Raw genomic sequence first — 27748 nt, 5'->3', positions numbered from 1 at the left:
AATGAGAAGCAGATAAATTAAGCCCATATATTTTCCTCAAACTCATTTGTCTCTTTTTATAAATGCTAGTGAATGTTATTGAATAACCTTTTTTTCCCCCCAAGATCTGTATGTTTTGTTTTTTAAGGAAGCAGTTCCAGCTTTTGTTGGTTTAATTTCATCTTTTACAGACAGAGATTTCCTTGCAGCATTACCTGGTTGGGTTTCAGCATTATCGTTTGAACTTTAGAAGGAATTATTACTTAAGTAGAAGATTATTTTACAGTGCTACAATGTAGTATTGTGATTGATACAGGCATGCACAAATCTGTCCAGATGACTTATTTTCATGTAGATCAAATAGTTGTCATCGATTTTGATCCTGAGAGGCAGATAATTCAGCATTTTTAAAAAGGATAATGGTATTATAGCAACATTTTGATATTCCAGTGCTATGGAGAATACCACTATTATAGTGGCTGGTGAACTCTACCATTAGGTAGGACTGCACTTTTCCCCCCATATGTACAAGGCTACCATGTAGAGCAGGTGAAGCTATGTGGGTCCACAACAATGTAGTTTTTAGTACACATCAAGAGGTATCTAAGCTCAAATCACAGTGTAGTAACTATATTATAGTTCCTTTCATTTTTAAAGCATTTCTGTCCCTTTGTGATTTCATGCTTTGCATTCTGTACGTATTCTTTCCAAATCACTCCTCAGAACCTGCCCAAGATGGAGCTACTGTGTTATTGTTCCCTTAACGTTTACTTATTCCATTCACATGTGACTATTCTTGTTATTAGTGGGAGGAAGGGGCTGCATAAGGTAGTATAAGCAGTTGTTGTATAAGCTCCCTGATACGGGTGAATCCTCCATTCATTGGTTAAGCTCTAGTTTTATTCTTGGCTCACCTGTATATTCTGATACCAGATATTAAGTTCTAGATATCCTTCTCCCTTCATCTTGTCTGTTTCTCGTAAGTCTCACCAAATTTACAGAGTTAACATATTTTATTTCTGCTTAGTCAAACTAATACATATTCCCAACTAATACTCCTATCTGATAAGGACTAGCCATGCCCCATCCTCATTTTACATTTGTCTTTTTTTTTTCTTTCTCTGTAAAAAGACCATGTGTGTATAACTGCATCCATTTTCACGATCAGTACATCTGACCTACACTTTACATGGTGTTTTGTAATTTTTAAAAAATGCAGTACTAGGTATTGGACATATATTTTCATGTCTCTTTTTACCATGCAAAATAAACTTGAAGAGAATGTTGATGTATTTCTGGGAGGAACCAGAATAAAAGATAAAGAGATGAAAATGGTCAATTCCTATTCCTAGATGACTCTTGTAATTACCTTTCAGCATGAGTTTTTTAGAAAGCAGTGGTAATACTACTTCTGTAGGAAACATTGTATCCTCTATAGACTTGATGGAAATATGTGCTTGGTTTGAGTTAGTAGAAGTAGCACATGCCAAGTCCATAAATTTACAGAGTGAGACTGTTGTTTAAAAGATTGGTTTCTATTACTATTATCTTTGAGATTATATTAAGAAATTTGTTCTCTGTTGCAGGATAGTTTCACATATCAAAACTGAATAAGGCTAATGTTTCATTAGAACCGTTTATTCCCTATTATTAATAGGGAAATTTTATTTTAATGTCCATGCCATCCTCTTCTGATTCTTCTCATAGTTTTCAAAGTAAGTAATTTAATTTGGTATAATACTTCCAGGATCTCAAAGCAAACCTGTATTTTAATCTCTCAGGTGTTCACTGGTATTAGGAGTGACTAGTGGAAATAATAAAAGGAAATCTTGTTTATAAAATTCACCGGAATGATTTTTTTCCTCCTTGCAAAATCTTCTCATTAAAGCTGAAACATAAGACCTAATAAAATTCAGTTTCTACTGATTGATATTCCAAATAAGAGTACTAATTCATATTATATTAATCAAATTAGTATTTGTTCCTCTTCTGCTAAAATGTGATCGAGAAATTCATGCATATCAGTTCTCCAGCACCATTCTTTCCCTACTGAGATAATAAATGATGGGAAAGTATTTTTTGGTTCATTTCATGCTGCTTCCCTAGATCTGCTTACTGCAAAGGCCAACTTACTTGAATACTTTTGTTTAGATTTGTAGCCAACCATTCTTTACTATGAATGTATGGATCAGAATTACTAGGGGGATTTTTTTCTGAGTATGAACAGCATACCGTACCTAAGACCACGTAAGACATACTGGAATCAGAATCTCTGGAGAAAGGATCTGATACTATCCTATCTTAAAGAGATCTTCAGATAATTCTGAGGTATACTTCTGGTTAAGCAGCATGACCCTAGGCTGTATTTATAAAACAGAAATTATTCTGGAGAGAAGAGCTTTGTCTGAGTTACTATTTTACTTATGTTACTCTTGTCTTATCCAAGAAGTATCTGAAGTCCTTACAATATAGCACACTCAGACTTTTTTAAAAAATAAGGAAACACTAGTGAAGATTGGAATGAAATGTATTGCATAAGGTTTTGTAAATTTGTCTAGAGGCAGCAGGCAGAATTGGCTCCGGGACTTCTTTACAAACACTGTCTGCAAGTTAAAAATAAACTGATGTTCCAGGAGAGTACAGTTGGATCCTGAGAGTAAGACCTGGTGGAATGAACAATATCTTCATTGTTCTCAGGTTTCTTGAAAGCGGGAACTAGGTGATATTCTTTTGTTTTGTTTTGAGAGTTTTGCTTTGTTGCCCAGGCTGAAGTGCACTGGCATGATCTTAGCTCACTGCCTCCCGGGTTCAAGCAATTCTTGTGCCTCAGCCTCCTGAGTAGCTGAGACTAGCAGCATACACCACCACACTGGGCTGATTTTTTTGTATTTTAGTAGAGACAGGGTTTCACCATGTTGACCAGGCTGTGGCCTGAAACTCAAACTCCTGAGCTCAGGCAGTCCTCCACCTTGGCCTCCCAAAGTGCTAGGATTACAGGCGTGAGCCACCCACGTCAGGCCTGGTGGTGTTCTTATTTATATCTCCAGCATCTAGTATAATAAATGACATGTGGTAGATGCTCCTTGAAAGTTTTCTATTAATAAATTCATTCCCTATGGAGATTTCCAGTCATGAATTTATTAGGGGTGATCCTCAGTTTAGGAGAACACACAATTTTAAAGTAGAGACAAAATAGTCACACAAAAAGGAGGCAGGCCAAATACATGTGGTGAGGATGTAGCTCTTTGTTCTGGATAAATGTATGGTTTGACTGGTTTCTAAACCTCTCTCCCCCACACCCCTCAGATTTTCTTTGGAATGGGGCCCAGGAATCTGAAGTTTCAGAAGTTCCACCAGTGATTCTATGCAGCCACCTAAGCGTGGCTCTTTGTAGGCCCTTACAGGGTATGGTAGACTTTTAAATACATGTCTAGAAATGGATGGATTGTATATCTCTCAAGCAGTCCCCTTTAAATCTTCTTCAATGTGAACATAATAAGTATGACTTATTAGTAAGTCAACAAAATAAAGACTCCTGAAAGATATTAGAGATGTTGGTCTTATTTTTATAGTTAAGAGCAGATCCTTACTCTTTAATAGAAAGCCAATTGGTCGTAAAGTTGACCTTCTTAATATACTGAAGACATAACCAGGAAATATGCATAAGTAAAGCACCCCCAAACCCCCTCAATACCCTATTTCAACATGAAGATGGGCAAAAGGAGCAGGCTCAGAGTTACCTCAGAATGTTGAGTTGTCTTCTGTAACAGCTGGAGAAGCATGGCCGGAAAGTCACTCTGTGGAGGCCAGTCATTTGAAAATCCTAGAGAAATACCCGTAGAACAGGTGAGTGATTTGAGAAAGACTTTAGGAATAAGGATATTATTCACTTCCATACAGAACTGGTCATTCATGGTGAAATGAGTGCATTTAATTTTTTGTTTGTTTGTTTCCAGTCTCCCAGGGTTTCAAACCATTGTGGGTTTACCTACCGTGACTACAACACTGCTCATCTAAGTTCCCTGGGAGGTATATACCTAGGGAAAACCCTCGAGAAAATTGTCCTATATGGCATTTAGAGAATTTATAGCTGTAGGCCACTAGTGATGAGGTTTTTAATAAGGTTAGAGGATGAACAACAATTGTATTATATAGTAAAAGCCAAACTTGTTCTGCTGTTGTTCCTAACAAAGAAATAGAAATTACTAAAGTGTATGGTAGGGTATTAGTTTCGTGAGCCTTCCATACAGAGCAACACAATATAACCAGTACATGTTATGTTGAATAGAGAGTAATTCTTTTTGTTTAAAAATATGGGTAGGTAGGTAAAGCCTGGAAAGAATGTATCAGAATTATTAATAGTGCTTATCTCTGAGTAATGCAAAGAGTTTTTAATTTTCCACATTTTTCTTGTTTGTTCTAGTAAACATTTTTATTCTTTGGTTTGATAAAATGAAGACAAAACCTCTTTTTTGTCTTCTTTGACGATTTTTTTATACGAACTTTATTTTATAATCTGATTCCCTTATAATTCTTCCGAGACCACTTCCCTGTGAGTAGCCTGTGTTTCATCTACACCAGATTACTCCTCATTTTTCTTGCATGTAGGAAATTTTCCTGTCATTATGGCATGTTCATGAAGTATCCTTTATCTTAAAAATGTTCTTTTATCGTCATTGTTCATGAATTTTTGCATATTCTTTAAGATCTTCCTCATATCCCAGAGTCTTTGTGAATTTCTCTGAGAGCACTTCTGTAGCAGCTGTTATCTTTTTCCTCTTAATTCCAACCTTTTCTTACTACCAAATGTATTATGTTCTTCTCTATTGTACTTACATTTTGGCTTGCCTTCCAATGTAGAGTCTCATGTATAGCAGGGATTTTATGAATCTTTGATCAGACCTTACAGTGTGCTGTTCCTTCTGCCTGGAATCTTTTCTATTCTTTTCTCCAAGATAATCCTCTACAAATTCTTCAAAACCCACCTAAGTTAGCACCTCTTCTGGAAAGTGTTTCTTAACAGGCAGCATTATCTCAAGTATGTGTATTGGGTCCACAGTGCTTTTATAAAACCTTGTGCGTAACTATTATTGCATTTAGCACATTGTATTATAATAGAATGTATATTTATCAGATTTCACTGAGAGTTCCTTAAAATTAGTGATGTACTCTTTTTTGTTTTTTACATTTGTAATACCTAATATAGTACTGAAAATGGCAGAGGTTCAATAAACATGTTGGGAATGCAATTTGAATTTTTTGTTTCCAATCTCCCAGGGTGTCAAACTATTGTAGGTTCAACTACCATGACAACAAAACCACTTGCGTAAGTTCCCTGGGAGGTGTATATATAGGGCAAACCCTAGAGAAAATTGTTCTGTATGACGTTTAGCCGGAAGCATTCAGTGTTACTCATAAAGTTTTTGCACTCAAACTCCTTTATGGAAGGAAACCTTGGCCCTGGTGACCTAAGGTGGATTTGACTTGTGTTGATCAGATAAAATTACTCTTGGCCCTAAGAACCAATTTTACAAAGATTCTAGGTTTCAGTGGGTCATTAGACCAATGTCAGACCAATTGGATTTATTGCTTTAAGTTCACATCCAGTTATTAACCGTTGACGTTATCTACTGTGGTGAAGAGAGGAAGAGTGCCAAACACAAGGAAAAATTTTATCAACAAGGAGTTTCTCTCCCAGCCCTAAAGCAGCTGGCATGAGCCACCTGTCATGAATCCTTCCGGAAGCAGAAGTATTGCTAAGCTGATGGTAGCCAAAGGTTTTCTTTATCGATTACTCATGGGCATTGAAAGGCTATTCCAGTTCAAAATCAGGAAATGATTTAATGAGGACATTAAACTTCTTTTAACTTCTCTCCTTCCTTTTTGTACACATTATAGGCATCCTCACCTCTTGTTTTCCTTATCACATAGTTTTACCTCCATGATCTTAGTTAACTCATGTCAAAAACTTGGTATGTTCATGTGCAGTCTCCACACCTTTGTGTCCAAAATATGTTTTGATTCTAGCCAATTTTGTGTCCCTCTGTTGCTCTCTCTGTTAATCAGAAGGCACATTTCTTTCTTTTTCATGTTGCTCTACTGCCTTCTATTACCTTCACTGATCTCTAGTTTTACTTTCCTCTCTAATTCATTCTTCACAGTATCCCCAGAATAATTTTTTAAAAACTTGTGTTGCCATTATGTTTAAAAAATACTTCCAATTGCCTGATCTAAAGTCTGTTAGTGCTTTTGTCCCTACCTGCATCATCTCTTGCCATTTCTCCACTCTCGTACTGTAGTCCAGTCATATTATTATCTTTTTTGAATCTAGTCCATGCTCACTGCATGGACTCTTCATTCTTCCACGTAGCAAAACAACCCATTCATTATTCAGCTTAATAGGTCACTGTAGGTCACAATCCAGATTGCTCATATCTCTTCACTGCCATTGTAGCCCTAGAAAGTGTTATAATATTGTCAAAATGTATATGTATGATTATTTGGTTAGTGGTGTTCTCCACAGATGACTGTCAGCTTCATGGAGACAGAGACTGGCTGCTTTGTCAGAGACTCACTGAGATAAACCCTTCTGGTCATGTAAGGATTTGGGGCTTGTCTAGTCTAGGGAACACCCAGTGGACGTTCATTGTACATTGTTGGATATATGAGTCTGGAACTCAAAAGATGGGTAGGAGACATCATGAATTTTTATCGGCACCAGTTTGCTTTTCCTCTGACAACACTCAGCTACTGGGGGCAAGTGCAGAAAAGATGGAAGGTTAGGTTCATTCAGGGTTAGGATTTTGCCAGGAAGTATGAAGGAGGACGCTGTGGCAGAGAAAAACAGCTCCTGTGCATTCTACGGAAAGTCAGCCCAGGATTGCTGTTCAAACCAAATTCTTTTGGTAAAATGCTGGCAATTTTTCCAAAATGGACTTTTGGTATTTCTCATAGCAGAAAAATCGACTGTGAATTCCTTACCATAAACCATAATGACAGCTTTCTTTCATAATTATTGGAGTACTCTTAGTTCTGGGTTTTTGTTTTTGTTTTTTAATGAATTTTGGGAAGAAGTGCTGTACGTGGAAGGATATATTTTACTTTGAATGGAAGACTAAGATTGGTTCTTACATAATTTCAGATATAGAAATAAATAAAAGATTTATCTTAGTATAGACTCTGTGGTTTATATTAGATATACAATTGATTCTTTTCTCATGAAGCACAAGCAGCAGGAGACCCAGAATATCTAGAGCAGCCATCAAGAAGTGATTTCTCAAAGCACTTGAAAGAAGAAACTATTCGAATAATTACCAAGGCATCACATGAGCATGAAGATAAAAGTCCTGAAACAGTTTTGCAGTCGGTAAGAACTTTTCTTTTGGCTCTCTGAACATAGCCATGGTCACGACATTTCCCCCAGTATAGTGGAGAGGGACCTGTCTGGGAGTCAGGAGAGACAGGGCCCAGTAATGGCTCTGCCATGGGCATGATCAGTGACCATGGGCAAGTCATCTAATGCCCAGGCTGTGATTTCCTCAGCTGTAATTGTAAAGACACTTTTCTCTTCAGTTTCTGTCTTTCTACTATAGAAGTCTAATGAATCATAATCACAGATTAAATTGACCATTTGATTTGGAACTTAAAAAGAGAAGTGTAAAATATAGCAGTATTTCTCCTGTCTCTCACCCATTCCTCCATCCGTAATCTGATTACATTGGAATAGTTGGGAATTTAAGATATAATTATCATGATTTCATGAAATGTGTTTAACAATAAAACTACTAGATGCTGTAGGTTACAGTATTATTAGAAGGATAAGTATGATGTTGCAAAACTGTTTATGAATATTTCAGGAACGTCCTGTGCAAAAATGTCATTAGCCTACTCTGGTAGTTTTCAAATGCATCTTTTTATAACAGTAAATTGAGCATGTTGGTGTTATACTATGTTATCAGTGCATATGACATTCTCAGAGGAGCTATTTCAAGAATTTGTTACTACTAAATCTTTCACTTCCTGTAGTCATTTATCTTTTGTTAGTGAGCATAAGCAGCTCTAATGCAGATTTTATAGTAGCTCCTTTTAATATTTGAAGATTCCCCTTGACAACTAAAAAGAGTACGACATACCATAATTTTACAGCACATAATTTTCTGCTTAGTAAGTGAATTCAATGCCAGCAATAACCTGCTAATTGCAATGAGGCCTTAAATGTATAATAAGACTTCCTTTAGCCAGAATGTTCAAGAGATATGTTACTCTGTTTATTTTGTTTTGATGAACTAAATAACAATAAAAATTATTTTTTGTTTGAACAATTTTGAAAATGTATTAATATATCATCTTATTAAAAATGTATTAATTTAAATAATTATTTGATGATTCCAAATTTTGCAAATGCCTTAGAAGCTTTAAATGAATTTGATATGAACATCACTAACTCTAAAGCTTTTCCTGGAAAATGCTTTGTTTAGTAGATTTGGGATGTCTGCTTCTTAGGTAATGGTAAGAGGAAAACCTAGGGAAGGAGGGAAAACAGTAGTAGGTACAAGGGGAAATAGTTGTGTCTGATAAAAACTGCATTTGCAAGGCCTCTGCTAATTAGAACTTTTATTTGTTAAAGCCTAAATTATGATTAATAAGTGTCACTTTTTAAGCTGGTATTAGAAAACCAAAAGCATTACTTAGCTTAATGTAGAATCCTGATTTTAAGTTTGGAAAATCATATGGAATTTAAATTTGCAGAAGTCACCTAAATTTTGATTGCTCAGCTTAGCATAATATGGATCTCGTCTTATAAGGTAGCAACCTACTGCCTTATCTTTACTTCAGAAAGGAGCATGACAGGGGGACTGTATGATCGACAAATATGCTATTTGTCTATTCATTTAATTGTTTTCTGGAGTGGCATCCACAGTTAGCCCCGTTGTGTATGTAAATCCTGAAGCAAGTCTAAGAATTCATTAACTGGCTTGATTTTACAGTCAGTTGCTTAGCGTCATGGTAACTACTTCATAGGGGGTTTTTTCATTTAAACTTAGCATACACTAGAAGCTAAATTGCGCAGGTGAAAAGTATCTTCAGACTGGGATTAAACATTTCTGGATTTTGGAATATTAGTTTTATTTATTATGAATGCAACCTTGAATAAATTGCTTAATTTCTCCAGATATACCTCAGTTTTCTTTTCCATAAAATGAAGGTAATTGTAGGATTAGTCAAGAGCATTATTTGTAAGTGCTTGGCATGGCATGTAGTGGGCACTGAGTAACTGTTGGTTTCCGTTTGTTACTTCAGTCCTAACCACTTTTCAAATATGCAATATATTAAAATCAACCTTAGTATAAGAAAAATTTCCTGGAAAGCATAGAATCATGGAAATTAGAGAAAGTCTTCAAATGTTTAGGTACCCTGCTTTTTAGAAAAATGTCTTTACTTTTAAATGGAATACTTCAGGATATTTTCAAAATAGAGAAAAGTAGACCCTGAGAAAAAGTCATGCATAGTCCCACTCACTACTCAAAGTTAATTATTGTAAATATGTTGGTATTTTTTTCACTCTTATTTTAGCATGTAGATTTGGGATTTATTTTTATAGTTGCATACAAAATTTTGTCTTGCTTTCTTTTAATCACTTACCCTTTATAACCATTTCCCCATGTTATAAACTCAGTAAAAACATTTAGTGACTATTATTCCATTGAATAATTAACATCTTGTTTATGTATCTCCTCCCCCATTGCATATTTGTTTCTATTTTTACATTATAAATAGGCTGCTAGAAATGAAAACTTTTTCTTATTTCAGGTTATTTCCTTAGAATAGATTTTCCATGGTTGAATTACTAGGTTAAAAGGTAAAAGGCACATTAATGTGGCCATGGACTTATATAGCTTTTTTGCCATCCTTCTTATGAGACCACTTTTTAAAAAGTCATATAATTAATAAATTTCAGGCAATTCATAAAAATCTTTGTATTTTAATTATTTTTGCAACATACTAACTGAGAAACTTATTTTTAACTCTTTTCAAGTTTAGCCTTTGTTAATGTATTCATATAAGACCTGAAAATAATAGAAAAAGATAAGTAAACATGTATTTTACTTTAGTGAGCCCTTAAATTCTTTACATGAAAAATTTTTGTAGTACTTTGGGATATCTAGATTTGATGAATGATACTACAGGATTATTATATGTGGCAAAGTTTCTTCCCCTTTTCAGCTTTTACCCATGTATTTAATCAGCATTTTGCTGTTGAAACTCTTCAATAGTAACTGAAAAGGTTTATAAAACATTTATATTCCCTAAGTGCAATATTTTTCCCCCAAAGGGAATCTGTTTTGTAACGATTAATAGTCTAAGTAATAACCATTTGCCTTAAATTTATATTTTCTTTCCCTAAGATAGAATTGTTTTGGATTGGTTTGCTAGTGAGAAATCATCACCACAAACTCCAAACAGATTTCTGAATCTACCTGTTTATATTTTGCTCTTGTGTACAGAGACCTACTACAGTTCTTCTCTTATATGCTAGAAAGATTAAAAATCCTTAATTAAATGTCATGGACCAAGCACATCTCTGTAGAATGTGTGTGATAGTAGTATTAGGTTAAAATTATTCAAATATAAGCAATTTAAAGTAGCACAACAAACTAGTATAATGACTCATAATAGCTGTCATTTTGGAGAACAGCTGTTACCAGGTGTTGGCTGCATATTATCTCTCATGATCATGATACCTGTTTAGGCTGATCATTTCCCATTGAAAAGTCGATTTTGATAAATTAAGGAGACACATATATGTGTATATATATATTTTAAGACAGGGTCTTACTCTGTAACCCAGGCTGGAGTGCAGTGGTGCAGTCTCAGCTCACTGCAACCTGCGCCTCCCAGGTTCAAGCAATTCTCGTGCCTCAGCTTCCCAAGTAGCTGGGATTACAAGCATATGCCACCATGCCTGGCTAATCTTTGTATATTTAGTAGCAACAGATTTCACCGTGTTGGCCAGGCTGGTCTCCAACTACTGACCTACAGTGATTCGCCCATCTTGGCGTCCCAAACTTCTGGGATTATAGGTATAAGCTACCACGCCATGCCAAAAATAGCATTTATTTTAAAAGGGGCAGTACCAGTTGCAGCTATTGGTTTTGTTTTATTGTTCAATTAAACTCTTTTTCTATATATGCTTCCAGGAAGCCAGAAAATGTTCACATTACTAAAATTTACCTATATTTCTAACGGAAATAAAACCTTTTTAATTGCTGTTATGAAAATGTTTTTTGTAATATCAAAACAAAAGTTTATCTTTATGAAAACTTACGCAATTCAGTTACTTAAGTTGCTTTCAAGCACCTTCAGTACTTTTGGCTTTTTTAATAGGTAATTAGTGGATATGCTAGTTATAAATATGTTGAATAAGATAAATAAGTATGTAAAAATCTGTATGTTATTTTGAATGAATCCTATTAGTGTCATAACGTTTTGAATGAAATTTTCTGAATTTTACACTGACTTCTGTATTAGTGTAGATTACTGAAATGCATAGAATTTGTTAACAATAAAAAGAAAAAAAAGGAATAAATCTGATTGAGTTGTTTAAAATGGGTATCAGCTTCCAACAGCTTTTTCTTATTTTCAGCAAGTGTTTGTTGAACACTTAAGATATAAATATACTGTAGTCTCATAGGCCGTATGTAATTAGTTAAAATAGAATATGGGTATTAACTGGATATGCAATTGATTACCGAAAAGAATAGAAGGATAAAATTATAAGGGAAAAAACCCAACAAATTCTGATGAGTTTAGAGGAGGTCATATCTTATTTTGGTTGAGATATCAAGAAAGGTTTTTGGGAGCTATTAGACTTTTTAAAAAATTGTCAGCTATATAGACAATGATAGAAATACAACTCCACTATTTTTTATCTTAAGTACTTAAAAGTTCTAAATACTTTCAGGGAAAAATGCAATGATATTGGTAATACCCAGTTTGAGGATGTAAAGGGAAAACTGTAGATTTTGTGTTACTACTTGATGAATGCATTTGCTTCTGATGTTCAGTTTTAAGTGGTTTCATTTGATACCTACCAAGTAAATGCAGGTATTTTTAAAAGATTTAAGAGTATGCACTTAAACAGTTTAATAGTGCATGTGCATTGGAACTTTTAAAAATAAGTCATATGGGTACGGGGCTGCTGCTTAGGGATGTGCAGGTTACACAGTTGTGCAAAGATGCCATTGTTCTCCACTGTTCTCTTTTCTAATGTTTATATTAATGATTTCCTTCTGCAGAAACCTGAAAATACTACAAGCCAACCACTTTCTAATCAGCGAGTTGTAGAGGTGGCGATCCCTCATGTAGGGAAATTTATGATTGAATCAAAGGAGGGGGGTTATGATGACGAGGTACATTTTACAGCCCTCTGCACCATTGCTACTTAACTTTTGCTATTTAATACAAATACTTTGGGCATGCCTGTACCCTCATACTTAATGTCTGTTGCTACATAACATACAGCTTTGCCCCCTCATAGTCCAAAATTACTTTACCAATTATTAACAGAACTTTGAATTTCAAATGAAAATTTAAGTAGAAAACGTATGGAATTGTCAAAAGAATTTTCTATTTCTGGAGTTAATTCTTTTATGCAGAAATAGTACCAGTTTACTTTCAGGTTCGCAGATTACAGTAAGATTTGTTTAATTAGTACAAAATTTTTTTGGATTTAAAAATAATTTTTTATATTCCATTCCTGTTTTACTGGAATTACTTATTATAATACTTTGCCCGCTAGCTCCTGCCGGAAAATCCCACAGCATGATTGCAGGATGCATAATTGATATTTTTGCTACTACAGCCTCTCCATGTGACTGTGAGTGGAATAACTCATCAGCATTACTGAGTGTCTACTGTTAGTAGGACCTCCATCTTTATTCTTATCTCTTCACTGTCAATTCTCATTTACTTAGTTTTCCAACAGTATGGAGGCATTTTTGTTTCTCATGATTTAGTTCTTTGGAATCCAGATGAAAATGATCTATTGTCTTATTCTATCAGATTATTTTCTCCCCTTTTCCACTTTTCTCATGAGACTCTTAATATTACTCTTTTTGAGGAACGGCCACTAAAGCTGTTTTTGAACAGGAACACAGAGAAGGCCATAACTACTGGGAAGTGGGGGAGGGGTGTGATTTGGTAAAACGCTTGTTGGATTCTAGTTTTTATGGGTTTGGATAAGAATTGCATTTATATTAGTTTTTTTCACGTAACTTTTTTTCTGACTTACTCCAGTGTTACTTTCGTGCCAGAGTTAATCACCAAAGTCAGAAGTGTCATAAAGACATATTACTGTACCAGCGTAGGAAATCACAGGCATAACAAGGATAAGCAGATTTGTGAGATAAACTGGTCAGAGAGTATTCTCAAGCAGATGTTAGATATATTGCAATTCTCAGTGTATAATCCAAAGTAAATACAATGAGTAATAGGTTCAGTGAATCAGAGGTAATGGATGCAGTCTCTTGATCGCTATAAGATAGCTTCATAGGGCCTTAAGTAATTTCACTTTGCAGTTATTTTAAAATGTAAACAGCTAAAAATAATCTATTATGAAAACAAAAATAAATAATGCTTAAGTATTTAGTACTTAATGACTCTACATTGTTCCAGTTAACTATTTTATAAACATGCTAGCTCTTGAAAATTATGGAACCTGGCATGTTTTTAATAAACCTATCAATTTATTGATCAAGCAGTTACATACTTGTTTTAGGATGTGCCTTCTTTCGTTTAAAAAAGTTGAATTGTGATTAATCATTTAACACTATCTTTTGTGCAAGTGCTTATGCTATTGACAGAGTTGTGTCTTTTGTCATTGTTTTTTAAAATTTATTGCAGTGACAGTTTAACAGTGCATGTGCATTGGAACTTTTAAAAATGAGAGTTGTGGATACAGGGCTGCTGCTCAGGGATGTGCAGGTTGTACAGTCTGCAAGAATGACTAGACAAGGGGCAGAAGTGGGAAGCAAATTGAGTTCATGCTGAGCTCTCTGAGGCTTGAGGAAGAGGTACCTTTTTTAATTGATAAAAAAGGATGTTGCTTTTTCTAAATAGTTCACTCAGAGGATAGCACATTTTAAAATTTGTTTGTCTAGAACCAGGGTGCCTTTTTCAAATTCTCCAATTCAGAGAGGATGCCTTTTTGCAGTTTGCACAAAGGCACCGTGTGAGCCAGCTGTGCCCTGTATGGATGATCTTAAAAGGTGCTTACATGTGTGTTGGATTAAATTTGGTCTTAAAAATGCAACATTTGATTTATAAACATGGAAAACAAAGGAGTTTCAGCTTGCATGTAAATACATTATTTTAGTTTAAAAACTTTTTTTTAATGTTAACTATCTTCTGTGGCAGATCATGATGACACCGAACATGCAAGGTATTATCATGGCGATAGGTAAATCCAGGAGTGTATATGACAGGTGTGGCCCTGAAGCAGGGTTCTTTAAGGTACAATGAACATTTTCCTTTTCGTTTCTTTTCTTTTTCAAAATTAAACTTCTTAAAATATTTTATTTCTTTGAATTCAGTTTGGTTTTCTGTATAATTTCTCTTTTCCTATCTTAGCTATGGCCACCAGATGTCCTAGGGTTTTCTTTTATGTATTCATTAACCTAATACTGATTCTTTTTCTCTTAATCCAGGTAATTCAAGAAAAAAAATCTTTTTATTTGAGTCACTCTAATAGTGTCCTTTTGATTTGTCAGCAGAAATTTGAATTGTATTTTTTATTTGAAGGGAATGAGGACATTGATGAACAATAATAAGAACTGAGTAAATTGCCTCTGGTAATAGTTCATTTTATCTTCATTGTTCATATTATTAGTCAATATCATAATATTCTTTAATTTTATTACCATTAGGTACTAAATTGCTTTTTGTGTTTATAAAATGATTTTATTATATTATTTTTATGTTTCCCCATAATTAATTTTTGATAACCTAGTCAGTTCAAGACATGCGAGAACATCAAGCTGCACACTAGTCTATGATTTACCCACATCTTTTTCTCTCTAATATCAGAGCTTTACAATGTTTTGATGACAATTTTTTTGCTTTTACAGATTTGAAAGATGAAAATACCACGTATATTTTGTCATTTTATTTATGTTGACCAAAAATCTTCACTTTTTTTTTTCCACTCTTTTCAAACCTTCTTAGTGGTTTTAAAAAGCAGGGTTTTTTTGAGGTACAATTTGCTACAAGTAAACTATGCATTTCTTTTTGATATTAAAAATTAAAATTTTTCATTTTCTGTATTTTGGCATCATCCAACTTGATCTTTCAAAAACTGGTTCTTTTTTCACTGTTTCAGTATACAGTGCAAAACAAAAGCCTTGTACACAGTAGTAGACATATCAATAAGCATTTTTGGATTTGTTAGGATTAAGGTAACTAACTCTCCTCATATGCCCAGGACTGAGGGATTTCCTGGACTATAGGATTTAAAGTGCTAAACTGGGAAAGTTCTAAGCAAACTGGTCCCAGGACAAGTTGATCAGCCTATTATTTCCCATAAGAAAGGTTGAAAATCCACTTCTAAAAAAAGAAGAATACATTTTGTATAGTTTCCTGTTTTAATACATTTTTTATAGTTTCCTGTTTTCTTACTGGCTTCTTAATTTTTACAATTAGAAATTCATTCTTATGCCCAGATAGTGTACATTTTCTTTTCTTAAAAAAACACTGAATATATGTCCTCTAAAGTTTTTATTTCTTGTGGAAAAGTTATTTATGATTTACAGTGCCATTGTCATTTCTGACTAGGTTGGGTCTTTTTATGTTGAATTGGAAATCTCATTTTTATTAAATTAATATCTGCATATAAAGAATCACTTAAGTGTATATATTACAACAGTTACTAAGCCCCCAGTGGATAATGACTTTCAGTTATTTAATCTGTTTGACATTCATTCATATCTTTAAATAGAATGCTTGGGTTTTTTATTCACAGTTACACATTACCTGTTGAATTTGCTTCTATGGAATATGAATGATGAGCTCTCCTTCTTTTCCTGCTTCACATACATACACTGAGAGACACAGTTCCCATCCCCCATACACACACACACACACACACACGTGTAAAATCTTTTAATTTTGATTATATCAGAATTCTGCATTTTGTTGTATTACTATATATGCTATATATGATTAAACTGTATTATAAATATTACTACTTTCCATTTTTCCCTCAACTTTCGTTTTCCTTAAACTTAGTTGTTTTGTTTTTTGGTTTGCTTCGTTTTTTATGTGCATTACTGGTTTAGTTTAAAGCTGGCCACTGCTTGTTTAAATCTCTTCTCATTCTGCCTTTATCAATTTTATTTTCCTAGGACATCTATTCTGGAGCTTTATGACCTGCCCTAATCTCTATTGGTTTTTCTTTTCTCCTGATCCATAACTAGTAACCTGACATCTCCTTTCACCATCATGCTGGTGATTCCCTTTGCATCTATTCCTTTGTGTATTTTCTGTATTTCATATATTTTTCTTTTTTGGTTTGCTCTATGATTTTGATAGTACAGCAAGAAAGTATGGGCAAGAATCAAGTTTGTGAAAGAGGGACAGAATATTGTCTTAAGTAAGTTATGTTATATTGCAACTCTCCGTGCATAATCTCAATAAATACTGTAGTTAATAAACTTCAGTCAATCTGAGGTCAAAATTTTCAAGTAGCTTTGGAGATTTTTGAGTCGAGTTTGATGTTTTACTCATAACGTAAACTTGTGCTCTTTGTCAGATGTTAAAAATAATTACTACAGTATTTCTATTTCACTAACCATTCTCCTTACTATCCTGATACTCCCTTTCCTGCTTTTTTTTTTTTTTTTTGCTGGAAAAACACAAGAATAGCTGGAATGTACATTAGGAAGGAAGTAGTTTATAGGTTGATATTAGCAGCCAGACTGCCTTGGCCGACTGCTTTGTAGGTTTGATTTTGGGCAAATTATTCAATCTTTGTATCTCAGTTTCCCAAGGTGTTAAATAACTATTTATTTTATTGAGTCATTGTGACCTTTAAAAACATTCTATCAATGTTACGCTTTTAAAGTAGTATCTGGTTGATAGTAAATGCTCGGAATTTAGCTGTTGTTGTTGTTAGTATTATCACGAAGCTTATCTTATGTGTCCAGTTCTGGTCCACGTATAGTAGGAGATGAAAAATGAGAGTACCATGTCTGTGTCAAGGACTTTTATTTGCTAATATAATTTTTTAAACTCATTTGTTAGAAATTGTCAGTTCCATTTTAGAGTAACAAAATTAACAGTTTCATTTGGCTTTACCTAATAATTACTATCACAAAACTCTCTTTCTACCTTTTTATCTCTTTAGTGTGTGTATATGTTTATAAAATTTCTAAAGCTTGCCTACATTTTCACCTGTGATTGCGTTTATATATGTGTGTAACCCTATGGAAACATACATCAAGTTGTTTCTAATTAATGCATGTTTTTGGTAAAGGTACAAGCATTTGGACAACTCCAGCTGATAATATGTCACCTTAAAAATTTTTTCATATAAAACATGAAAGTAATATATACAAAATGCAGTTGTATTCAGTATTATAGAAGTGTCTAAAATAAAACTAACAATGACAGTCTCTGCCACTGCCCTGTTGTAACCATTCTTAGTGCTGTGTATCTTGTTTTTTTCTTTTTGTTTATAACAATGCACATATACAGAGACTTAAAATTTTTTTAATGTACATTTTACTGTTCATAATATTTTGTAATTTATATCACTCAGAAATCTATTGTGGGCTTTCTTAAAGTTTAGACAATATCACATTATCTTTACTAGCTGTCTGCATACACACACATGTACACACACTCACACATGTACACACAGTATTCTATGGTATAGATGTACTCTCATTTCTTACATCTTTCCCTCTTTATGGACATGTGTCCTATATTTTCTCCCAGTCTACCCTTTCTATTTGAATTAATTTAGAGTACCTTTTTTCTTAAACAGGTTTTAAAACAGTATGTTCCTTTTCCTACTGTTTGGATTTTTTTTTTTCCGTATGAAAAGATCTACTCTAACCCAGAGTTATAGAAATTTTCCCACTATTTACTTAAAATACTTTTCTTAGTAAATTTTTATTTTGTAAATTCAAATGCTTGCTTTTTAACTCATTAGCATTTTATTTGGGCTTTCTGCGTTCTGTATTAAATGAATTTGGTGTATGTTTTTCTTTTTTGTGCTGTCTTTACCTAAAGTTTGCAATTAGGGTTATGTTAACTTTGGTAAATGAGTTTAAGAGCTTTCCTGTTTTTTTAATACTTCAATGTGTTAGCATAGGAACGATCTGTTCTGTAAGTTAGAACTCACTGGTAAGATCATATGAGCCTAGGGCCTTCTTGCGGGGTAGATCTTTTTAACACATTTTTTGGTTCATTCCATAGTTATTGGCATGTTTAAATATTCTACCTTTTTTTTTGATTGATTCTAATCATCATCAACATTCAGTATTAATTCATAAAATATGTACATACCACAGAATCTAACATGGTGGCTGCTTCTGTCTTCCAGTTCCCCTCAATTAGATAAAGTATTTTTAAATTTTTGTTCTTTTTTGTGCTTAGCATGTTATAAATTGAGGGAAGAGTTTTTTTGTGTGTTTTGTTTTGTTTTGTTTTGTTTGAGGCGAAGTCTCGCTGTGTCGCCCAGGCTGGAGTGCAGTGGTGTGATCTCGGCTCACTGCAACCTCCAACTCCCAGATTCAAGCAATTCTCCTGCCTCAGCCTCCCGAGTAGCTGGGACTATAGAAGCCTGCCACCACACCCAGCTAATTTTTGTATTTCTAGTAGAGACCAGTGTCACCACATTGGCCAGGCTTGCCTCAAACTCCCGACCTTGTGATCCTCCCTCCTCAGCCTCCCAAAGTGCTGGGATTACAGGCCTGAGGCACCGCGCCTGGTTGTGTTTGTTTTGTGTGTGTGTTTTTTTTTTTAATACCTCTTGTGTCCTGCCACATCCTGAAAAGATCTTGGTCAGGTTTATTTTACATTAGCTTTTTGGCTATGAAAGAAAACTTTTTAACTCTGTGCCATTTAGGTACTGCTGAATATGGATTTCCTCATGTATTATGATTAGACCAACTTTTTAATACTCTAAATGTTTGCTAGTGATCAAAATGGTGATGCCACTATCAGCCTTGTTATATGAAACAGGTCTGAGTAAGTGGACTTGCTAAAGTTTAACCTCCGAATTAGGAAGTTACCAACCAGTCACAGGAACTCTTTCAACCACAGGCCCTCCCACATAAGAGTCTGCCCTATAAGAATGCAGTATGAAAAGTTAATAGGCAAAGCAGATCTGGGGAATAAAAAGAGCAAGAGGATGAGACTGGGCTATACTACACTAACTTGAGTCCTTCTCTCAAATTAACTTTATTGGTTAAGACTAGTTTCTACTATAGAAAATCCCCAAATAAGAGCGGCTTACGGAGAGAAGATTCTGTTGTGTAAAAATGAAATTCAGAAGGAAGCAATACAAAGTTACTATGATAAGCAAAAATAAAAGCCAGAAGATAAAAACAGAATATTTCCAAAGTACTGGTTGCTTGTATGTATGTGTAGAGGTGGGAGGGTCATATTATAATTACAATTACAGGATTAGTGTAGCTTTTTTCATTTATTTTAAAAGACATTAAAATTTCTTTTTTTGTAAATATTTTGTCAGTATCTATTAAAGTACCCTTAGGGTTTTATTGAAGTAATACTTTTGTATTATGAAAATTTTTTCTCAATAGTTGTTTCATTGGTTCATAATAATGGTCCCCACTTGACATAACTTGATCACCCTTTTTTACTTTTGAAATGTCTCTTAATCACTTTGTTTATTCAATAGATATAAAAATGTTTATTAGAATATAAAACATGCTGAAAAGTAGAACTCAGTGAATTTTTTTTTGAATGATACTTTCCTTATTTACATGGCCTTTTAAGGAATATGAAGGGGAAGAAATATTTATCAACATGGTATTAATGAAATTTTGTTCCCTAAAAGTTTATGCAGGCCTAAATCGTTAATGCAAAAAATACTTCTCCGTGCATCTTGTTAAATTCAAGTCAGTGGTCCAGCGTTTCCATGCTTAGCCAAAGAAGACTCTTTTCCTCTTGGTTATGTACATTTGTAGCCTGAGTTTTAGGTGCCACATCTTTCAAGTCAGTTACACATCCTGCCTTTAGGCTCTCAGACTTGTACTTCCAACTCAGTGGGTTATCACAATGTGTGTTTACCCATGTGACCACCAACTAGGCCAACAGGTAGAACATCAGGAGTACTCCAGAAATACCCTTTTTCCTCCTTCCCATCACTACAGTCTATCCATACCCAAAAGTAGCCGTTATCTGGACTTCTAACAATATACATTAGTTTTCTTGTTGACCTTTATACACTTGGCATCTTTTACTCTAGGTCCTTTTTTGTCTGGCTGCTGTTACTCAGCTGTGTGTTTGGAGCTTCATCCATGTTACACAGTTGTCATTTCTTCCCTCTCATAGTATTTTGTTTTATGACTATAATTTTTTTCTATCCTTCTCTTGATGGACATACTAAAAAGGTATTACCTGTTTATATGCAGGGCATTGTCCTAAATCCAGTGGGTGTAGCTGGGATAATGATGGACTGAGTTCCTATCTTAATGAACCTCATTTTCTGCTAGGGAAACATTAATTAGAGTTATTAATTAGTATGATAAAGAACCAGTTTAATGTGGAAAAAGAACATAAAATGAGAAAACAGAGCTAGTACCTAGAGGGCTTCCTAGAAAAAGTGACGTGTAAACTAGTAATACATAATCCAAAATGTAGAATGTAAATGTTTTTCTCTCACTTCCTAATTCTCTCTCCACAGTGAGCATCTATTGATTGTTCCTTGTATATCCTAGAGAGATAGATGAGACTGACTTTGATTCAGACATTCATCCTATATAATATAAATAAAAGTAGAAGTATACTCTTTCTATTTGCTTCTTGCTCTTGAGTTTCTTTTTCATATATATGTAATTATTCATATCAGGATTAGTAGATTTATCTCAGTATTTTTCCTTTGTTTCCTAGAGTTTATCAAAATTTTTTAAAATATTCTCCTAGAATAGGGTATGCATGTTACAACAAATTTGAAGAAAGTTAGTATGTTTCCACCCACCATAGAGGCTGATGGGAGCAATATGTCAGCACACTGATAACTTATTCATACTCCAATTTAGGCAGCTCTGTCTCCTACTAGCTGTTACCAGCAAGGTCTCTATGGTTAAGTCCTAGGTTTAAATCCTACATTATTATTTAATAATTGTGTGACCTCAGACAATTTATTAAGTTATCAGAACCAGTTTATTCCCTTACATGAGGAGTTATCTTGAGAGTTAAATGAGATAATTCACGTGGAACTCATCAGGCAGTGTCTGTCACATAAAGAACACCCAAGTTGTTACCTATTCTTACTAAATTTATTAGCATTGTTGCTGAATATTTGAGTAATTTTCAATATTGTGAACATTTTTGTGCATATATTATTGAACACTTACGTGAACATAGCAGAGTTGACAAGTCAAAGTGCTTGCAGATTTTGAATACTAATATTATCAAATTGCCTACATATAGTTACATTGATTTGTTCTACTATTGATATTTGTCTTAAAAAAGACATTAAGGCCGGGCGCAGTGGCTCAAGCCTGTAATCCCAGCACTTTGGGAGGCCGAGACGGGCGGATCACGAGGTCAGGAGTTCGAGACCATCCTGGCTAACACGGTGAAACCCCGTCTCTACTAAAAAATACAAAAAACTAGCCGGGCGAGGTGGCGGGCGCCTGTAGTCCCAGCTACTCGGGAGGCTGAGGCAGGAGAATGGCGTAAAAACCCGGGAGGCAGAGCTTGCAGTGAGCTGAGATCCGGCCACTGCACTCCAGCCTGGGCGACACAGCGAGACTCCGTCTCAAAAAAAAAAAAAAAAGACATTAAAAGTGTAATCCCATTTTTTAAAATATATTTCTTTGATCTTTGTGAGGGTCAGTTTTTTTTTCATAAGTATTTTGGCAATTGGTATTTATGTTGACTGTCATTCATCTTTATATGTTTATTACATTGAGCTTTTTTTTTTAGTTAAATGAACATTTGATCTTTAAGACAATTGATTCATCTATAATTTACAAATTATATTTTGTGGTTTATAATTTGTCTTCTAAATTTATTTTTTATGTCTTACTATACGTAATTTCTTAGATCTTACAAAATATAGCAACTTTTTAAAAATAGATTTGGGCCTGTGATCACTTTTAAAATTATGCAAAATTTTAATTCTGCTTTCATGGTTTTATAATACTTTTGTTTTGATTACTAGATTTTAGTTTTCTCTGAATAGAAAAATATCCAGATAGTCTAAACATAAAATATTGACTAATGCATACTTTTCACACTGACTTGACACATATACTAAATCATACATATACTAAATCCCTTATCAGGGATTTATACTTAATCATATACTAAGTAGCTCTGACTGGGTCTCTGTATTCCACTGATCTCATTTTCTGTTTTTGGACAATACACTGAATACAAATGATCTTATTATAGATCATTTGTAATACACTTTCACATTTTGTTAGAAGAACACTTAGTAATTTTTGTTCTTTTATAAACAAGAAGTTTGGAAAGTCTCATTTTTCTTATGATGATTTTTAAAAGCAATTGCTACTTCCTTTCCAAATCCTTTTAGGATTATATTTTTGTGTTAATTTAACATGAAATAGATAATTTTTTTTTTTTTTTTTTTTTTTTTTTTTTTTACTATTTTGAGTCTTGCCCAAAAGAAACATGATATGCCTTTTCACTTTTATTGTCTTTTGCTGTATTCTTCAGTAAGGTTTTATAATTTTATTTCATAAAGGTCTTATATCCTTTTGTTTAATTTATTCCTAGATAATTTTTTTTTTTTTTTTTGCCTTTTTGAATAGGGTCATTTACTTCCACTTTTTTTTTTTTTTTTTTTTTTTTTTTTTTTTTGAGACGGAGTCTTGCTCTGTCGCCCAGGCTGAAGTGCAGTGGCCGGATCTCAGCTCACTGCAAGCTCCGCCTCCCGGGTTCACGCCATTCTCCTGCCTCAGCCTCCCGAGTAGCTGGGACTACAGGCGCCCGCCACCGCGCCCGGCTAGTGTTTTTTTTTTTTTTGTATTTTTAGTAGAGACGGGGTTTCACCGTGTTAGCCAGGATGGTCTCGATCTCCTGACCTCGTGATCCACCCGTCTCGGCCTCCCAAAGTGCTGGGATTACAAGCTTGAGCCACCGCGCCCGGCCTACTTCCACTTTTTTTTTTTAACCAGGTTATTGAAAGGGTCGGTGATGGGATAACTAATTAATTTTACATGCTTATGTGGTATTTAGTTAACTTTATTGAACTCTTTGTTTTCTAATGGTTTTTGCATTTTATTTTCTTGATTATTTCAGTAAACTGACTCCCAATAATTATTTTCTATATCTTTATTTCTTGTTTCATTTCTGGCTTTATTGCGGTGATCAGAAATTTTTATCATATTCTCAGTACTGAAATAATGGTAGTAGGCGCCTTTGTCTAGTTTCTGATTTTAATGAGTGTCTCCAGTGTTTTATTATGTACAATGTGTAGTTTTGGTTCCACTTTATGAATTTTAAAATGCTCTCAAATTACTAGATAAGGGTTTCCCACTAAACTGATTGGTATTGAAATTTAGAAATTTTTAATACATCTATTGAGATGCTGAACAGATTTCTCCTTAATTCTTAATACTTAAGGTCTTAACTTTGATCTACCTTTAAAAAAATTATTATAAACATTTTTTGTTAAATATATTTTTTGTATACCACACTATTTGTTTAACAAAAGTGAGTATGGGTGTTGGCATCTGGTTACATAGACAAAATTGATCTATAGTTTCTTGCTTTGTATTTGTCAGTTTTGGGGATACAAATTATACCAGCCTTGTATAACCATTAAGGAGGCTTTCTCTTATTTTTCAGGCCCTGTAGCAATTTAGGTATCACAGAAGTTATCTGGTCCTTGAAGATTTGACCTAACAGCCCAACTCTAAAACAATGTGGGCTTGATTTCTTTCGTGTTACCAGATTTCTCGGGCAAACTTTTAAGTTTTACAGAGTCTCTTCAGTTTTTCTGCCTCTGAAAGCAGTTCTGGTAGTTTATATTTTTCTAGATTATTATCTATCAGGATACTGTAGTTTATTGACAAAGTTATATGTGTTATCCTTCAAGAAATTTTGAAACATTTTTTTTCTGTATTATCACCTTTCTTATTTCTACCAGTGAGTTTTCTTCCCCTTTTTGGTCTTCCATCCAACTATATTCAAACTGGAGATATATATATTTAGAGAGAGAGAGAGAATCTCACTCTGTCGCCTAGGCTAGACTGCAGTGGCGTAGTATCGGCTCCCTGCAACCTCTGCCTCCCAGGTTCAAGTGATTCTCCTGCCTCAGCCTCCCAAGCAGCTGGGATTGCAGACGCCTGCCACCATGCCCAGCTAATTTTGTTTGTTTGAGATGGAGTCTCGCACATGATCTCGGCTCACCACAACCTCTGCTTCCCGGGTTCAAGCAGTTCTCCTGCCTCAGCTTCCCAAGTAGCTGGGGTTACAGGTGCCCACCACCACACCCGGCTAATTTTTTCTATTTTTTAGTAGAGACAGGGTTTCACTATGTTGGCCAGGCTGGTCTCAAACTCCTGACCTCAGATGATCTGCCCACTTTGGCCTCCCAAAGTGCTGGGATTACAGGTGTGAATCACCGTGCTTGGCCTGGAAATTTTTTTGACTAACAGCCCAATAGATTTTGATATCTGATATTCCCATATTAGTACAGTTTTTTATTTCTTTGGCTCAAGAATAATTTAGAGCCATATTTTAAATTTTCTAAGTGTTTAGCTTGGAAGATAGCTCTATTTATGATTCCTGTTTGTATTACAGTGTGGTCAAGGAATATGGCCCACAGTATTTCAGTCCTCTGGAATTTGAAGTTTTCTTCATTTCTTAGCACTGTCAGTTTTTTAAAAATAACCCATAAGCATTTTAAAATACATATGAACTCTGTTAACCAACTTTATTTTAGAGATAAGACCAATCAGACTTAGAAGATTATGTGCCTTATTCTATGTCACAGTTAATTATAAATGATGTATCTAGGTTTTTGAATTTTAATTTCCTCAGTTTCCCATTAGATTTAACTGCCTCCAGAATATAAATATTTATATATTTGGTATCCTCATATGTGTGTGTGTGTATATATATATATATAGAGAGAGAGAGAGAGAGAGAGAGATTTTATATAAAAATTAAGTCAATAAGTTATAAATTTAGAATATGGTTTTATAGTATTATTTTGAAAAGTAGAGAAAAGTCTAGGTAGAATTTATTTGCATCTTTAGAACTGAACAAGGTCTGAAAAGCATGGCTTAAACTAATTTTACTGAATAGGTCATCTGTAGGTAGATGGGAAATGAACAAGAAAGGATATCACACATAATGGAGAAGAAACAAAGGCATGTGTGCGTTTGTGAGGAGACAAGCCTAACCTAGATAGAAGGGAGATCCTTGTTGCAGGGTGATAGGAAATAAGACTGAATAAATGGCATTGAGCCTGATTAAAGGTGTAGTGAAAAAAGTTAAAAAAATGAAATACAAAGCAGTTCTGTCATCTAATGACTAGTGTCACATTTCATTTAGCAAATGCATGGTGATTTCATTGCAGTGTCTGTGATAATTAAAATAATTAGCATAGGCTGCCAACGGGATTCTGAGGAGGTAATATGAGACAAATATAATGTTAACTTTACTCGTAATGGCAGATTGTGTAGAACTCTGCTAAATATACCAGCATGGAACATCTGTTGGGAATTTGGATAAATATGATTCCAGTATATTTTAAAAGCCATAAAATTTCTTAAGGAAGTTTATAAAAAATAATGAAGAAATGCATGTATGCTAGTAAAAATTTTTTGTGTGTGTTTGAAAAACAACTTCTAGAAATTTAGAAGTTAATTTCTTAAAAAGGAAGTGTATAAAAATAGTTAAGAAACGCATTTACCTGGTAAAAATGTTTTCTTGTGTGATTGAAAAATAGCTCCTAGAAATTTAGAAGTGTCTTTCTACCTCTGCTGGTTTAAACACCTATATATTGAAAATACTTTGGCAATTTGCTTGTGAAAATTAGGAGAATCTTAAATTCAGCAAAATCAAGAAGTGAACATATAATCTTAAAGTATAAGAGGTTATTATATATTTCAGTTCTATAATAGAAATCTGCTATTTATTAAAACAGCTTCTATTTTGAAAGTAGGTAGGGGATTGATGACCATTTAGTGGGATCATTCCATGTATGTAAACCTACAATATTATTTTAAGAGACTCGCTACAAATTTGTTTTATTTTGGTCATGCTATTTTAGACTAAAGTATGATGAATGAAATATTTGAATATTCTAAAAGTCTGTTACAGGTTGAGCATCCCAAATCCAGAATTCAAAATCTGAAATATTGCAAAATCCAAACATTTTGAGTACCAACATGATACTCAAAGGAAATGTTCATTGGAGTATCGTTGATTTTGGATTTTCGGATTCGGAATACTCAACCAGCATAATGCAAACATTCCAAAATCTGAAAAAAGTCTAAAATTGGAATCACTTCTGGTCCCAAGCATTTCAGATTAGCGACCTGTAGCCTGTGACAATCATTGTCTAAAGTTCGTATCAACAAGAACAGTAATTGAATTGTTAATGTTTTAGATTTATTCTCAAATTCAGTATACTTCGATTATTATGTTGTGCCCCCCCCCCTTTTTTTTTTCCAAATTTGGATAATAGGAAGATTTTTAATGAGTTCTAGGCGAAGCTTATATGTGCTAACTAGGCACACAGTGAGCGTTGGTAATCTTATATATTAAAATACAGTTGATATTTATGGCTGTTATTTATTCACATAAGACTTTGGAATGACATGTATATCCTCAAAAAAAAAGTCAGTTTTTTTCAAGGGAAAAGTATTTTAGAATAATTTGTTTCCTTATTCTATTTATAATCTTAGGCTGCATAGAAAGAACATATTAGCCTTCCTTTTAATGAAGTATGATATTATGTAACTAGAATATTTCATTTAATGTTTATCAGTTATTTTTTCTCCCATCTGTAAAATACAATCATATAGGTCATAACATCTAGATATCAAAGAATTACTTAAGAAAGGCATGCACTTTTTAAACTAAAAAAACTTTTTAATTGAATGGATTTTTTGTAATCTTGCCTGAAGCTCAAAATGTTTATGCTTGTTAGAGCTAGAATTTACATGTAAGTATAATATAAATGAATATGAAAAGCTTTATCTTAATCATATGGTCCTCTTGTACATAGCAGTATTTGATGTGTAAGTCTATATATATTTCTCTATGGTCAGATATTTTCTGGATTTTGCTTGTGTATTAAAACATGCATTAGTCTTTGTTATTTCCCCTTATTATTGTATGAGATATTCTTGTTAAAACTAAGTTTAAACCTCAAGGTAATAATAGTGATGATATATAACCGTTATTATTCTTACATTAATAAAATTTACATACTGTTGAAGCAATAAGTACTTCTTTTTGTGATAATTATAACCCCAGGGCTTGATGTTACATTCCTTATTTGTGGGCTATTCAGCTAAAAGTTAATTTCAATAAT

The 27748-nt window shown here is 33.9% G+C and overlaps 1 protein-coding gene across 7 annotated transcripts in view; it reads left to right on the top strand.

Moving 5' to 3' along the window:
* USP25 (ubiquitin specific peptidase 25) overlaps window positions 1-27748 on the top strand; it is a 143971-nt gene that overhangs the window by 101507 nt on the left and 14716 nt on the right. For 4 of the 7 annotated variants that reach the window (XM_050784790.1, XM_050784791.1, XM_050784795.1 and 1 more), the window contains 3 exons: window positions 7203-7345; window positions 12276-12389; window positions 14395-14490. In XM_050784790.1, coding sequence (XP_050640747.1) covers window positions 7203-7345; window positions 12276-12389; window positions 14395-14490 — 353 coding nt within the window. Of the gene's footprint in view, window positions 1-7202; window positions 7346-12275; window positions 12390-14394; window positions 14491-14778; window positions 14829-27748 lie in introns of all 7 variants that reach the window. The other 3 variants (XM_050784796.1, XM_050784792.1, XM_050784793.1) reach the window with 3 other exon arrangements.

This window comes from Macaca thibetana, chromosome 3 (assembly GCF_024542745.1).
Source record: "Macaca thibetana thibetana isolate TM-01 chromosome 3, ASM2454274v1, whole genome shotgun sequence".
NCBI lineage: Eukaryota > Metazoa > Chordata > Mammalia > Primates > Cercopithecidae > Macaca > Macaca thibetana.
Note: the sequence above shows the minus strand (reverse complement) of the source record. Positions and strands in the feature narration are given on the sequence as shown.